Here is a 14,863-nt window from a genome sequence, read left to right as displayed (position 1 = left end):
CCTCTTGAGAAACCTATATGCAGGTCAGTAAGCAACAGTTAGAACTAGACATGGAACAACAGACTGGTTTCAAATAGGAAAAGGAGTACGTCAAGGCTGTATATTGTGACCCTGCTTATATAACTTCTATGCAGAGTACATCATGAGAAACGATGGGCTGGAAGAAGCACAAGCTGGAATCAAGATTGCTGGGAGAAATATCAATAACCTCAGATATGCAGATGGCACCACCCTTATGGCAGAAAGTGAAGAGGAACTAAAAAGCCTCGATGAAAGTGAAAGAGGAGAGTGAAAAAGTTGGCTTAAAGCTCAACATTCAGAAAACTAAGATCATGGAATCTGGTCCCATCACTTCATGGGAAATAGATAGGGAAACAGTGGAAACAGTGTGTCAGACTTTATTTTTGGGGGGGGCTCCAAAATCACTGCAGATGATGACTGCAGCCATGAAATTAAAAGTCACCTACTCCTTGGAAGGAAAGTTATGGCCAACCTAGATAGCATATTGAAAAGCAGAGACATTACTTTGCCAACAAAGGTCTGTCTAGTCAAGGCTATGGTTTTTCCTGTGGTCATGTATGGATGTGAGAGTTGGACTGTGAAGAAAGCTGAGCACTGAAGAATTGATGCTTTTGAAGTGTGGTGTTGGAGAAGACTCTTGAGAGTCCCTTGGACTGCAAGGAGATCTAGCCAGTCCATTCTGAAGGAGATCAGCCCTGGGTGTTCATTGGAAGGAATGATGCTAAAGCTGAAACTCCAATACTTTGGCCACCTCATGTGAAGAGTTGACTCACTGGAAAAGGCTCTGATGCTAAGAGGGATTGGTGGTAGGAGGAGAAGGAGACAACAGAGGATGAGATGGCTAGATGGTATCGCAACTCAATGGACATGAGTTTGGGTAAATTCCGAGAGTTGGTGATGGACAGGGAGGCCTGGCATGTTATGATTCATGGGGTCGCAAAGAGTCGGACACGACTGAGCGACTGAACTGAACTGATGCTTCTATATTTTATACTTTGAATTGACAGAAAGTAAAACCAAGAGTTTCTACAAATAAAGAAACATTTTTAAATGTTTAGGATATTTTTAAGTCTCTCTCAAGTACACAGCTTTGTCTGCATCTGGCCTTCTATACGAAAGAATCTCATGTGGACTTTTACTCTGGCTATTATTTTTCAGATGTGAGGAGTAAACAAACTAAATTATCAGGATCCTTGTTATTCAGTTTAGGTTTATACATATGTCTTTTTTTTTTTTTTTTAGTTTTTTATTTTTTAAATTTTAAAATCTTTAATTCTTGTGAATTGAATCGCCAGTCTATGTCTGACGCAGGATGCAGCATGCTTGGGGCTGGTGCATGGGGATGACCCAGAAAGATGTTATGGGGAGGGAGGTGGGAGGGGGGTTCATGTTTGGGAATGCATGTAAGAATTATACATATGTCTTAATTCTCCTTCAAACAACTGCCTGAAAGTTGCTCAGTTCAGTGGCTCAACCATGTCCGACTCTTTGTGACCCCATGGACTGCAGCACGCCAAGCTTCTCTGCCCATCACCAACTCCCAGAGCTTGCTCAAACTCAAGTCCATTGAGTCAGTGATGTGATTCAACCTTCTCATCCTCTGTCGTCCCCTTCTCCTCCTGCTTTCAATATTTCCCAGCATCAGGGTCTTTTCCTACAAGTCAGTTCTGCACATCAGGAGGCCAAAGTATTGGAGTTTCAGGTTCAGCATCAGTCCTTCCAGTGAATATTCAGGACTGATTTCCTTTAGGTTGGACTTGTTGGATCTCCTTGAAGTCCAAGGGACTCTCAAGAGTCTTCTCCAACACCACAGTTCAAAAGCATCAATTCTTCAGTGCTCAGCTTTCTTTATAGTCCAACTCTCACATCTGTACATGACTACTGTATGGAATGTTCCTAGTTTTATGCATATTAGCTATAAGAGGTGGGCATAGAAAAAGAGAAGGCAAAGGTTAAATTAGTGAATTTTGTTATTGATTACCTAAGTTTCTAAGTAAAAGTTCAATTACCTTTTTTTTTTTTAGTTTTTTATTTTTTAAATTTTAAAATCTTTAATTCTTACATGCGTTCCCAAACATGGACCCCCCTCCCACCTCCCTCCCCATAACATCTCTCTGCATATCCAAAACTCTTTCAAACTGGTAGTTAATTACAAAGCTCTTTGATTTTATAGTTTTGCATATATTTGGGTGATTTCCACTGCTCATTACTACCCATGTGTTTATGTTGACTGGATGTTCTACTTACCTTGTGTTCTTCACACATTTTGGCATTCATATTTATTATGTTACTGTCTGATGTTCTATAATATTAGCAAATGTTTGCTATACTTTTGACATTACTTTTTATAGCCCTCTTAATTTTATGGAGCAGTGAAAGTTTAGGCTTTAAAAGAAGTAGTGCCTTTCTCATATGGTCAGACATATTTCTTCTTTATGATATGCTGGTGTTTCTTCTTTTTCTATAATTCTCTATTATTACTTATTTTAAATGTTTTCTTATCATTTTGAAAAACTTAAATGCCCATTCTCCATTTGAAAATGTTCCAAAAGTACTATACCATGTAAATACATAAAACAATTACTATAAAAATGTCAGCATAGTTTACAGCAATGTTTTACCTTAGAGACTACAAAGATATATATATATGTTTCAAGTTGTTGGAATTAAGATGCATCTAAAACAATAGTTCAATTCCTGTAAAAATAATAGAAATGTTTCATGAACATTACATATCTACCCATCAGAAATTGTTTTTGCAATTTCATATACAAGTATTTTAAGACCTTTTTGAAATAAATAATGCAAATGAGTTAAAATAAGGTGTTCTCTTGATTTTTGAAAAAGCATTTATTGATGGTCTTAATAGCTGCTGATGTGCAAGGGTCCTTCTAACTTTAAAAGGCAACTAGAGAAAGTAAAATCTAGACACCAAAAAAACAAGGATACAAACTTTTATTGAGAACAAGCAAACACAGAAGTTCTTCGTTTAAACTGTTAATAGGTAGATCGATAAAGTCTGATGTACATGCTGTGTCTTTAAAGGTAGCATTATATGAAGGGTAAGTTTTATATTGACAGAGAAATAGAGCTGTTATTACTTCCTGTTCACCCAGCATCTAAGGAAGATAAAAATTCAGGCAAGGAATATCAGCATTTTCATAATAAATCAGTTCTCCCTCCTAACAGCTACCAGAGTCCTTCTTCCATCCCTGAACCTTGGATCCCAAAGGCAGTAAGCCTTCACATGTCGCTCCCAATTTGTATTCTTAATGTGTCCTATATGCTTTTCAAATGTCAAAGACCCACCCACTACAATTGGAACCAGACCGTTGTCTTTCCTAAGCTAGAAAGAATCACAGAGCCACCTATCACTGTTATGTGCTTCTGGTTCCTTAATTCTGGGGTATACAGCAACATGGCAGCACGGGGCAATGAGCACTGATGCCAAATGATAGTTTAATGCTCTGCAACTACGTTGCCTCCTCCGTGAGCATTAAGCATTTACTCATTGAACATACCCTGCAATAGTCTTGTTGAAATCTTTCATAGCTGGTTAATCATCTGATAAGATATCACAAAGCTAAAAGGGCCAGGGTTACTATATTTTGGAGCCCAATCAGAGATAGTTGATTGGCCACATCGAATAACCACAGACCACACACCTCACTCAAGTTCCACTGGAAGTTGCCACCTCTGCTGAAATAATTCAAAATGCAGGCTCTGTTGATTGTAGGTTAACAATTGGTCCTGTCCTGTGGTGGATAATACAATACTGTGCTTTGAAGTTAAGTAGAAAATTATAGGGGTCACCAGTAATCCAAAAAAAGAAAATAGGTTGTCCAGGTAAAAAGATTTAAAGGCACTAAATAAACAGGTAACTGTCCTAGTGCATCAATCTTCTACTTAAATTTATCAATAAAGACCTGATTTTCCTGACTTTATTCTGAACACTTACATTGTCGAGAATAAAATGTATAGATTCTATAGACTAAGCATGACAGACTTTGATATGGTCAGGTTATAAAGTATCTGCTTGGAAAAAAACAAAAAGAAAAATTCAAAATTGAGTCTCATAAACACTAAATAATAGTGTATGATACTATGGAAACATATTATATGACAATAGAGAATTAAAGAAAGTGCCTTTAGAATGTGTGGGATTTGTTACACATAAACAAGCAATAATCTGAGAAGGACTAACCCAGGGTTTTTCACAAAATGAAAATAAGTAAACAAAGGGTTGAATAGTACAATGAAGACTGTATTACATTCAGACAATAAGGAATTGTCTTTTTATTCCCAGGGCCAAAAAAATGTCTTTATCTGTGGTGACAGAAAGTTGAGGGTAATATATATAGAAGCATGAAATGAAAAATTATGGATCTAAAAATACAAATATAGATTCTCCCTTTTCATAAATATTCAATACATTATTTGACACATTGGTTTGAGTGAAGCTTCACAAGCACAGTTTTAAGCATCTTGATTTGGGCTGAGGTCCAGTAAATTATATATTCCCAACAACCATCAGAGCTTTCTCACTAAAAATACACACTCACACTCTACTTTGAAAATATTCTAAGATAATTATTTCCATTTTCATAGTAACTAGTACAGTTATGACTAGAGTTGTCTCAGGTTTCTAAGGAAAGAAAATTATTCTGAGATTCTGTTAATAAGAGAAAGTGTAGTAATAGAGAGGGGTATTTTCTTAAAATTGTGCTAAAGCTGTCATTTTCATGTTTAATGACTTTAACTGTGCTAGACAAGATTTTGTTTTCAGTTTCAGAAATAAACTATCTGATATAACTCTTTAGTCAATTGCCCACAAATCTTCCAACCCCTCCTTCCAGCAATCTCACAATGGGTTTAATTCATCTTGAGAGCATAAAGCCAACGTTTAGTAAACAGAATTTTCCTGACTGACAATTGCTCAGCCCCTCTAGTGAGAAAATTTAGTGAATGGTAACACCTAGGAAGGCAACCTAAACAGAATTTCACTCCATAGATACCAAAAGAAACAACTTAAAATCTGAAGGTAATAAGAAAGGCAAAGTATTCTGGAAAGTTTATTGCCAGAGTCTATAAAATCACATCTTAAATAAAGAGAGATTTGATACCAGACTTTCTATCCCCCTCAATGTTCAGGAAGAAAGACACAAAAAAGAACTACATTTCATTTCAAATAGTACTCTTTCATTTGATGACTACATTTCCCAGCATTGCTACTTTTAAAGGCAAACTTTTATAAATGTTGGATTTCCTGGTGGTGCTTGCTGTTTAGTGATTAGCACATAAGGCTATATTAGCGAAGTTTTAAAAAACAAATGTCCAAGAACGAGCCTAAAGCTTTTTGACTTGAGATTACCAGACTGAATTTTTGCTAGGGTTATTTCCACATTACTCTACAGTGAAACAGAGATTCAGCTTCCACTTCTTTAAAGGCAACAACTCATATAAGGCAACAAAGATATATATCAGGAAAACCGAATTAGCTTTTGCTTTAGTGGACATGAGAATGTCTCAGTTCCAGTTAGTTTATCATAGACTCGAATTCATCGATTCTTTGCTTGGTGTTCCCCTTTCTGATTTTCCTATAGGATATCGTATTGTATCTTGAATAAGCATTTCTGGAGAAATCACCCTTCTTCCCGAAGGTCGGCTGCTCATCAGGTGTGACAGGTTGGGAACTGGGGCTACTCAGTGGGGAGTCCTCACTTGCATCACCCTCCTCTTTTAATTGAGTATCCTCTTCATTTTTTTTCTTAAATTCTATCACTTGAACTTCATCTTCATCATCTTTGCAATCATCATCATCATCGTTATTAATTTCTTCATCCCAAACCTCTTGCTCTTCATCCTGCTTAGAATGTGAGGCATCAACCTGGCTAGGTTTCTGAAATCCTAACCATTCAATTTCAGTTGCCTGAAGAGCTGTGTTCTCCAGCTCCTCATCTTCTCTCTCCTCTAGAGGTTGTTCAGAAATACTTTCCTTTTGTCTGCTTATTTCTTGGTTGCTGCTGCTCAAAGGAATCTTCTCCCACTGATGCCCTGTAGTAAAATCAATTGGTAGTTGATATGTGTAGAGATTTCAAAATACCCACATATTCTCCAGATTATATTTCTGTACAACCATTTTCCAGCATATATTTTATGATATATAGTTCTGTGGGTTATTAATATGTTTTACACAATGGAACAGGCTACCCCATCAAATTATCTCAGAAAACACTGCATTAAACACAAGTAAGCTTCCTCAGAATTTATCTGAACCTTTAAAATGCTAATGAATATTAGGATCCAGCAACCCAACCTCATTTTACTATGGAGATTTTTGTTATGGATGACTGTTGCAAGGTGATCAAACCAGTCAGTCCTAAAGGAAATCAACCCTGGATATTCTTTGGAAGGACTGTTGCTAAAGCTGAAGCTCCAGTCCTTTGGCTACCTGATCCTAAGAGCTGTCTCATTGGAAAAGACCCTGGTGCTGGGAAAGATTGAAGGCAAAAGGAGAATGGATTGGCAGAGGATGAGATGGTTAGACAGCATTATTGGTTCAATGGTCATGAATGCGAGCAAACTCGGGGAGCTAATGGAGGAGCCTGGTGTGTCAGACACAACTTAGCAACTGAACAACAACTAGTGACTGAACAACAACTATATATAGTGAGACTGGTATTCCATGAGACACTTTTAAAAATCCTGTCTAGCTTATCATGACTGGGTATATGAATATGTTAAAACACACACACACACACACATACACACACAGGGACCTGTTTCCTAAACACACATGGATATTCCTCAAAGAAAATTAGAAAAATATCTCACAGTGAAAAAAGACTTCCTTCCAACAGTAAAAATAATGAAATAATGACTGCCAATGACTGTTCTCACTCAGAATAGCAAATTCAGTATTTGCCACCATGCTTCTCAGAGCTGTCCTAAAATAGCAAGGTGTAGAGAAGGAGCAGGCAACCACAGATGGCCAAGAGACAGGCGTTGGGCTAATCAAGGCACCAAGTCCACCAAAGGACACACAGTATAGTCTAGGATCTGTCACTGACTGCTAGCGAGTCAAGATTTAAAAATCACACTGAGGTCATATCTAGCTAATGCTAGATTAGCCTACTGTTTTAGACACATCCTCAGCGGACAACTAATTGACTCAAGTGGTTTGGTAGTATGTAGTGACTTTAAAAAGGCTCATTTAATTCACTGCAATTTTCACTTTTCAAACAGATCCTATCAGCATATCCTCAATAACATTTATTGAGCATGCAAAAACCAATTAATAAGGAGAGTGTAAAGATTGTTTTCAGAGCTTTCACCCCTAAAGGACTTCAGTGAGAAGCTTCAGCCTGCAGTGTGCCTGACTCAAGGTTATGTTTACTATTCTCTTTCAACACCATTGTTGTTTATTTGCTAAATCATGTCCAATTCCTTTACAACCCCATGGACTGTAGCCCGCCAGGCTCCTCTGTCCATGGGATTGCCCAGACAAGAATAGTAGAGTCTTTAAATAAAACGAGAGGCACTGTTTCTGTTTGCCTTTCTCCTCCACAGCTTCCTATTTTCACGGAAAGATGTTAACAAGTCCATTTCCATCGAAGATTTTTCATTCTCTTTTCATTTTATTTTCCCAACTATAATTGTAAAGTTATACAAACAGATAGAAGTAAAGATGGATCATCACTTGTCATTACTTGTGCACAGCTCCTATCAGGCCACTGGCATCCAGTCAGTAGTCTTTACATTATAAATACACATTATAATGTTTACTATAATCTTGTTTGGTTTTCTTTTTTTCACAAGAACCAAAGAAACTGATCTTTTGTCTCTTATTCATGACTCCAGCATAGAGTTGTCATGCGTGAAATTACTTCTGTCTTTAAAGTATAGTATTTTTCTCAGTATTTTTAACATTTTCCTAGTTTTCAACCCAAGAGTATTTGCTCCAGAGACTTTTTAGCTGTTTGCCACTGTGAAAATAAAAGATACCAAAATGTGTCCTTCTAACCCTACAGCAGAAACATATGTTCCACCAAACACAAAAGGATTCATGCAGGGAAAAATTCACCCTGAGACTACCCACTTTTAAAAATCAAGACTGCTTTTATTCTTTATTTAAAGAAAATGAAAGATCTTAGAGAACTATTGTCTCCAGCTGACCTTCTGGTCAGAAACTTGAAAGGGACTCTAGATAAAAGTTGAGATCTCTGTCTTTGAGAGTTTGCTTGCTCATTGGCAGCAGAAGGGTTAGGGCAAGAGATTATTTAGTTCATTTCATAGGGTTTAGGTCTTAATAAATTAACTGTGATAATGTAAGAACATGACAATGACTGCGGCTTATGACATGATTCCATGAGGGACTATGCAGTGGACCACTGTATGCAGTCAGCAGACAGACTGAGAGGTGTCCAGACAAGGTGGACAAACTCAGGAAACTGCTAACAACCTTGGCATCTACTATTTTATATGGTGTTCTAATATTTCAATCAATAATTCTTCAATATTTTGCTTGTTAAGGTCCTAAATAAACTAAGTCACTTAGGTCTACCAAGCTGGTTTCAATTTTGAGATAAGATATTTATGCCTGCAAGAGATGATATGAATAATTAATTAATAGATTTTTATCTTGCCCTTTATTTGGAAATTATTTGAATGTAAGTGTTTCCTTAGAAGTCTGAAACACTTTGTGTCTCTTAGACTCTTGAGTTTATTTGTAAAATAATATAATTATTTTAAAATCCATGTTCTTTTTACTCAGGCATTTTCTGAAAGGACACAATTAGAATTAACTTCATCACTCGGAAGATTTCTTTGACAAGAATTAGGTAACCATTTTGTACTTACCTCAGAGGCCTAGAATTTTCCTATAGATCAAATAAATTTATAAGATTATTTTAAACTGTATGCCAATGGTAAACTTTTAGGATATATCAATTTTTGAAACATTTGCAATTTGCAAGGTGCCTGACACAGACTTGAAGACACTAAATCAAAAGGAAAGGTTGATACTATTGACTAATTTATTAAGATGCAGATGTCATATCATCAAGTCAAAGTGTGCCATGCAATTATACAGATCCATGTAGTTTCAGTCTTGAAGAGTCTATAATGCTTTCTAAGGTAGAACCCACAGATAAGTCCAGACTCCCTTATCTGCCTAAAACAGCATGACTTCAAAATGACTTCTGGATTCCTTTTTTAATACCACACTCATACAACATCCCATGCAAAAACTGCCCTCCATACCCAGTCAAACAATTTCTGTGTACAAAATGGAAGTTCTTCTTACCTTGTCTCAATGCCATTTCATCAACACTTGTTTCTTGGAGAGAAAGATCTGTGATAGCCTTATGAACAACATAGAGCTTCTCTTCTGGTTTTTCTGGAGGGAAAAACCCCATAAGAGAAATATTTTACCATTTAAGTAGTTTAAGATAAATAAATTACCAATTTAGACCCTGATGAGGTAGACTATTTTTTGCGGTCACTAAAATAACTATTTCACTCTTCGAACTCATTTCTTCACTGAGTTCTTTACTTGTAAACATAATGATAATCTTTTCTTTAATGTCTGTATAAGGTATAGTACCATGAATTCTGATACTTTCAGATAGATTTAGAAAGAAAAATTGAATTTATGAATTTCTTTTAACCAGACAATAATGGAGCTGCCCATATAATGATAAATAACAGAAGTTAACATTTAACAAACAATAATTTTCACAATAACTCTACAACTATCAGTACTATTATCTGCCTTCTTCTAATGAGACAACTAATGCTTCAGGAGGCCAGGAAAGTTGTCCAGGATGACAGAACTCTCAAACAAATGAGCTTGGATTTGACCCAAGGCAGAGGTTTAGTCCTTATGCTCTGAAGCCCCAACAGGATAAGGGGCCACATTTGGACAAGGACAAGAGTGGAAGGATGTGCCATTTACTCCTTCATAACAGTTTATCCAAAGACTCCTGAGTGAGTTCACAAATCAAATCAAAGCAAATTAGAGAGAAGGAAAATGCTTTACCTTTTAGAATCTTCTCATCCATGGATGAGCTGAGCAGTATGTCCTCTTGTAATTTTTCACTTTTCTCTTGATTTCTTTCTGTGGGTACATCAAGTCTAGGTTCTACCCTGCAGTATGGTGGGGTACCATCCACGTCACTGGCTTCTTCTATGATTTTAGTAATCTTTTGTTGACCGTTTTCAGGGGGTGTATCCCCATTACACTCCACCTGACTGAATGTCACTGGTACGTCTGTCATAATGTACAGTTGAGTCCCAGTCGGAGAGAGCTTTGGGGAAGATCCTTGATCCTTGATAAGTTCTCTTGCCTTCAAATCCAACTCCTACTCTAAGAACACAAATTACTTACTTTAGTGCATAAAAACAAGCTTCTTTTCCTAAAGATATCCAGATAGAGAGTAGAACAAAAGTAACAGAATTTGTCAGATTTGCACCAATCCACGAGCAAGAGTCCAGCCAATCACCACCTTGTTTGTTGCTCAGCAGTTCCACTTGCAGAATTAATGGCAGTCTTTTGATTTACATAAGCAAACAATCCGAGGCAATCAGGCTTTTGTGTTGGCATGTAGAGGGGGACTTTCAGCTTGTCAGTCCCCCTCTGGGAACAGAGATTTTTGTCCCTTTTCATAATGGTCCTTTGTCATTTTCCTTGTAACAGGAGCCACAATTGTTCCACAGCTTTAATCCAGAGAGAATGACCACCTTGAGGCATATTAGTTCTGTGTAACCAGCTTAACATTTCCAAACAGATTTTGCTCAAGTAAAACCTCAGCTATTTTGTAAAGGACAATGGCATCATTTCTTATTTTTTAAAGAATAAAAACAGCTTATCAAAAACATGTAAACAAGGCAACTTTATTGTACATCACTCTGGCAGCAGATTCCACAGTATGCTTTCAGGAACCCACAGAAATAGACCTAAGAAAAAACAAACACAAATTCTGCCATTTTGCTAATATCAAAATTTTTACATTTCAGAGTAATTTAGTTGGTCTATAGCTTCTTATTTTAGTTTATTCACTTCTATAATAGCTCAATTCATCCTGTAAAACCCTAGAATAATTGCCTCCATGAAATTTTCCCTTTCCCCAATCAGAATTACTTTCAATATCCCCTACTGATGTTGCATGATGCTTGTAAAATGAGAAGATACCAACACTGTCTACCCTTGGGGGAAACAGGTGATTATATAAAACATTTGTCCCCTACCACTCCTCCCTTCTTAAAGTAAAATATTAATTCTTAGTTTGTGTGTGGATTTCTTGCAGACAATCATCTGTTCTTATTTTTATTATTGTTTTAATTCCATCATGGTGCTTTATTTTTAATTTTTATTGGAGAGTAGTTGATTTACAATGTTGTGCTAGTTTCTGCTGTACATCAAAGTGAATCAATATAAGTAAATCCACTCTTTTTTAGATTCTTTCCCCATATAGGCCATTACAGGGTATTGAATAGAGTTTCCAGTGCTATACAGTAGGTCTTTATTAGTTATCTATTTTATATGTGAAAAGCCAGTTGCTTAGTCATGTCCAATTCTTTGCAACCTCAGGGACTATAACGGGCCAGTCTCCTCTGTCCATGGAGTTCTTCAGGCAAGAATACTGGAGTGGGTTGCCATGCCCTCCTCCAGGAGATCTTCCCAACCCAGAGATCGAACCTGGGTCTCCGGCATTGCAGGCAGATTCTTTACCTTCTGAGCCAACAGGGTTGCCTATTTTATATATGGTAGTGTGTATATTTGAATCCCAATCTCCCAATTTTTCCCTTCCTGCTTTCCCTCCTGGTAACCATAAACTTGTTTTCTACATCTGTAACTCTATTTCTGTTTCATAAATAAGTTCATTTGCACCATTTTTATGTTAATTCTTCTTTGTTGAATTTCATCTAGTGCAAAATAATTCCAGAGCCTTTGTTCATGCTCCTCCCTCAGTTTGGAATGCCCTTCTCTTCCTCAAGGCAAAACCTCTGGCCTAACCGGCTGCTCTAAGTGCTCAACTCTCAGTTGAAATGCTATTTCTTTAAAGTCACTTTTCCTGACCCACAGGATTAAAATGGGACTCCTGTTATACATTATCTTGTCCTTCAGAATGCTCTTCACAGTTGTGATTAAATAAGTAATTGCACAATTATCTGCTTAATGTCTCTTTCACCAAGTAGAATCTGAGCTTTATCTGGACAGGGACCATGGTTAACTTCTTTACATGTGTCCCCAACATGCAGCATCTTCCTTGAAATAAGTGGGTATTCAATAAAGAAAAAACTACCATTGAGGAAATGAATAAATGTTACTCCCTAGAGGATACATTTTGGATCTTTTCTAAAGGGAAGAAGAACAGAGGTTAGAGGGTAATTCACCTTTAAAACTGTATCTAGGGCTAAGCCCATTAGCATTTACATCAAGGATGACAAGTACAAGGCACTCTGGTCTCATCCCTTTCTCCCATATACTTGGCAGACATCTCTGAGATTTTAGAATTCTCTCCCTTGTCATTTCCAGCTGCTTTCTGTCTAACACACTGATTATTTGTTTCTGTTCAGGTGGAAAATAAATTTCCCTCTGAGATCAAGTAATCTATCAAATTAATCTATCTGTAATAAAAGATAGATTCATAAGAAAAGGGAATAGAGGTTTAAATATCTTGTTAAAAAGTAAATTGAGGCATTTTAAAATTTTTAAGAGGTTTTTCTGAGCAAAAATAAATTCTAATTGAGTAACGTTCCAATTCTAATTGAACTGGAAGTGGCTAGGAGCACTCCACAGGACAGGAAACGTGGAGACTTTTACAGAGAAAAGGCAGAAGGGAAGTAAGGAAATTATTGATTAGTGGCTCAGATAGTAAATTATCTGCCTGCAATGCAGGAGACCTGGGTTCAATCCCTGGTTTGGGAAGATCCTTTGGAGAAAGAATGGATACCCACTCCAGTATTATTTTTAATTAATTTTTTTTTTATTGAAGGATAATTGCTTTACAGAATTTTGCTGTTTTCTGTCAAACCTCAAAATGAATCAGCCATAGATGCTGGGAGGGATTGGGGGCAGGAGGAGAAGGGAAAAACAGAGGATGAGATGGCTGGATGGCATCACTGACTTGATGGACGTTAGTCTGAGTGAACTCCGGGAGTTGGTGATGGACAGGGAGGCCTGGGTGCTGTGATTCATGGGGTGCGAAGAGTCGGACACGACTGAGCGACTGAACTGAACTGAACTGATACATATATCCCCTTCCTTTTGAAACTCCCTCCCATCTCCCTCCCCACCCCACCCCTCTAGGTTGATACAGAGCCCCTGTTTGAGTTTCCTGAGCCATATAGCAATTCCACAGACAGAGAAGAGTAGCAGGCTACATTTCATGGGGTCGCAGAGTTGGACACAACTGAGCAACTAACATCTTCACACTTTCATAGCTTCACACCTATTTGGCTATTTGTGACTGGTTGTCCTTAACATTTTGATCTTGTAAGCTTGAAGCATTTACACGCTTTTACTTTGGTTTGCTTATGTAGGCCACCAGACACTAGACCCGCATTAGTCCAAGGGCCACCTTGTTTAATTACTTTAACAATGTATGTGCTGTGTGTGTAGCTCACCAGGGTCCTCTCTCCATAGGATTTCCCAGGCAAGAATACTGGAGTGGATTACCATTTCCTAGTCCAGGGCATCTTCCCAACCCAGGGATGGACCTGGTGTTTCTTGCATCTCCTACATTGGCAGACAGATTCTTTACCACTGTGCCACCTGGGAAGCCTTTTAACAATAATGCCTCATATGGGCTTCCCAGGTGGTTCAGTGGTAAAGAATCTGCCTGCCAGTGCAGAGACACAGGAGACATGGGTTTGATCCCTGGTTCGGGAAGATCTCCTGGAAGAGGAAATGGCAACCCAGTCCAGTATTCTTGCCTGGAGAATCCCATGGACAGAGGAGCCTGGTGGGCTACAGTCCACAGGGTCACAAAGAGTCAGACACGACTGTGCACACGTCAATGATGATCATGAAGACATGTGGGAGACCCAGGGAGACCAAGTTAGTCCCTAAGATGACCTAAATCACTCCCTTAATTGCCATCTCCAGAGGAAGTCGAAAGAGAGAAAGGTGTGTGCCGGAGGTGGAGCAGGGAGGCCTGGAAAGGCACAGTGAAAAGGGGTATGGTTTGTTGTGCAGATTGAAGTGGCTGCCTTCTCCATTGACAAAGAGTCTGTTGTGATTTAGAGTCATTCTTCTCCTGGTATAGAGACACCTCTACAAAGGGAGATCTTTAAAAGTGCCAATTTCCCTTACAAAAGATAGCATTCTATTTTTTGAGCTTCTCCAGTGTCTGTTACTTCTCAAAAATAATTAGCTCAAAATAATACTTATGTCAAAGAGACATATTTTGGGATGGCATACTCTAATGCTCTTCATTTTTTTTTAATATTTTTATTTACAAACTTTCACATAGCATTTATTATACGGCGGGCACTGTTCAACTGCTTCACAAATAGTAACACATTTGATCTTCAAAACAGCTCTGTAAGGGAGGTACTATTTTTAGCCTCATTATGCAGAACAGAAAAATTCAGCGCAGAGAGATTAAGAAACTTGCTCAAGGTCACACAGCTCAAGTAAACCTACTGTTGAGAGTTTGGAACTTAGATGAAGCTCAGAACCATCTCTGGTCTGGGTGCTGATGTTTCCTTGGGCCGCTAAGAGCTCCACCACTGGGCTCCACCAACTTGATGAATTAACTGCCAAGGCTGCAGAAGCAGCTCTAGCCTGGAAAGGGCAACAGATGACCTGAAGTAGTATCAAGACCTTCCTGAGACA

General features: G+C 37.9%; 1 protein-coding gene across 1 annotated transcript; it reads right to left on the bottom strand.

Moving 5' to 3' along the window:
- Positions 1-2,959: 2,959 nt before the first annotated feature.
- ERMN (ermin) lies at positions 2,960-10,461 on the bottom strand. Its single transcript, XM_004004683.5, has 3 exons — positions 10,061-10,461; positions 9,326-9,418; positions 2,960-6,075 (listed from the first exon to the last, which is right to left on the bottom strand). The coding sequence occupies exons 1-3, from the start codon at positions 10,296-10,298 to the stop codon at positions 5,558-5,560; spliced, it is 849 nt and encodes a 282-aa protein (XP_004004732.2). The 5' UTR covers positions 10,299-10,461; the 3' UTR covers positions 2,960-5,557.
- Between the last annotated feature and the right edge of the window lie 4,402 nt (positions 10,462-14,863).

This window comes from Ovis aries, chromosome 2, assembly GCF_016772045.2.
Source record: "Ovis aries strain OAR_USU_Benz2616 breed Rambouillet chromosome 2, ARS-UI_Ramb_v3.0, whole genome shotgun sequence".
Taxonomy (NCBI): Eukaryota; Metazoa; Chordata; class Mammalia; order Artiodactyla; family Bovidae; genus Ovis; species Ovis aries.
This window is presented reverse-complemented; position numbering and strand designations above follow the sequence as displayed.

Coding starts and splice junctions, on each gene's coding strand:
- ERMN (XM_004004683.5), bottom strand. CDS start 10,298: ATGACAGACGTACCAGTGACATTCAGTCAGGTGGAGTGTAATGGGGAT. Junction 9,419..10,060: donor GGATGAGAAGATTCTAAAAG/GTAAAGCATTTT, acceptor TTTTCCCTCCAG/AAAAACCAGAAGAGAAGCTC. Junction 6,076..9,325: donor TGAAATGGCATTGAGACAAG/GTAAGAAGAACT, acceptor ATTTTACTACAG/GGCATCAGTGGGAGAAGATT.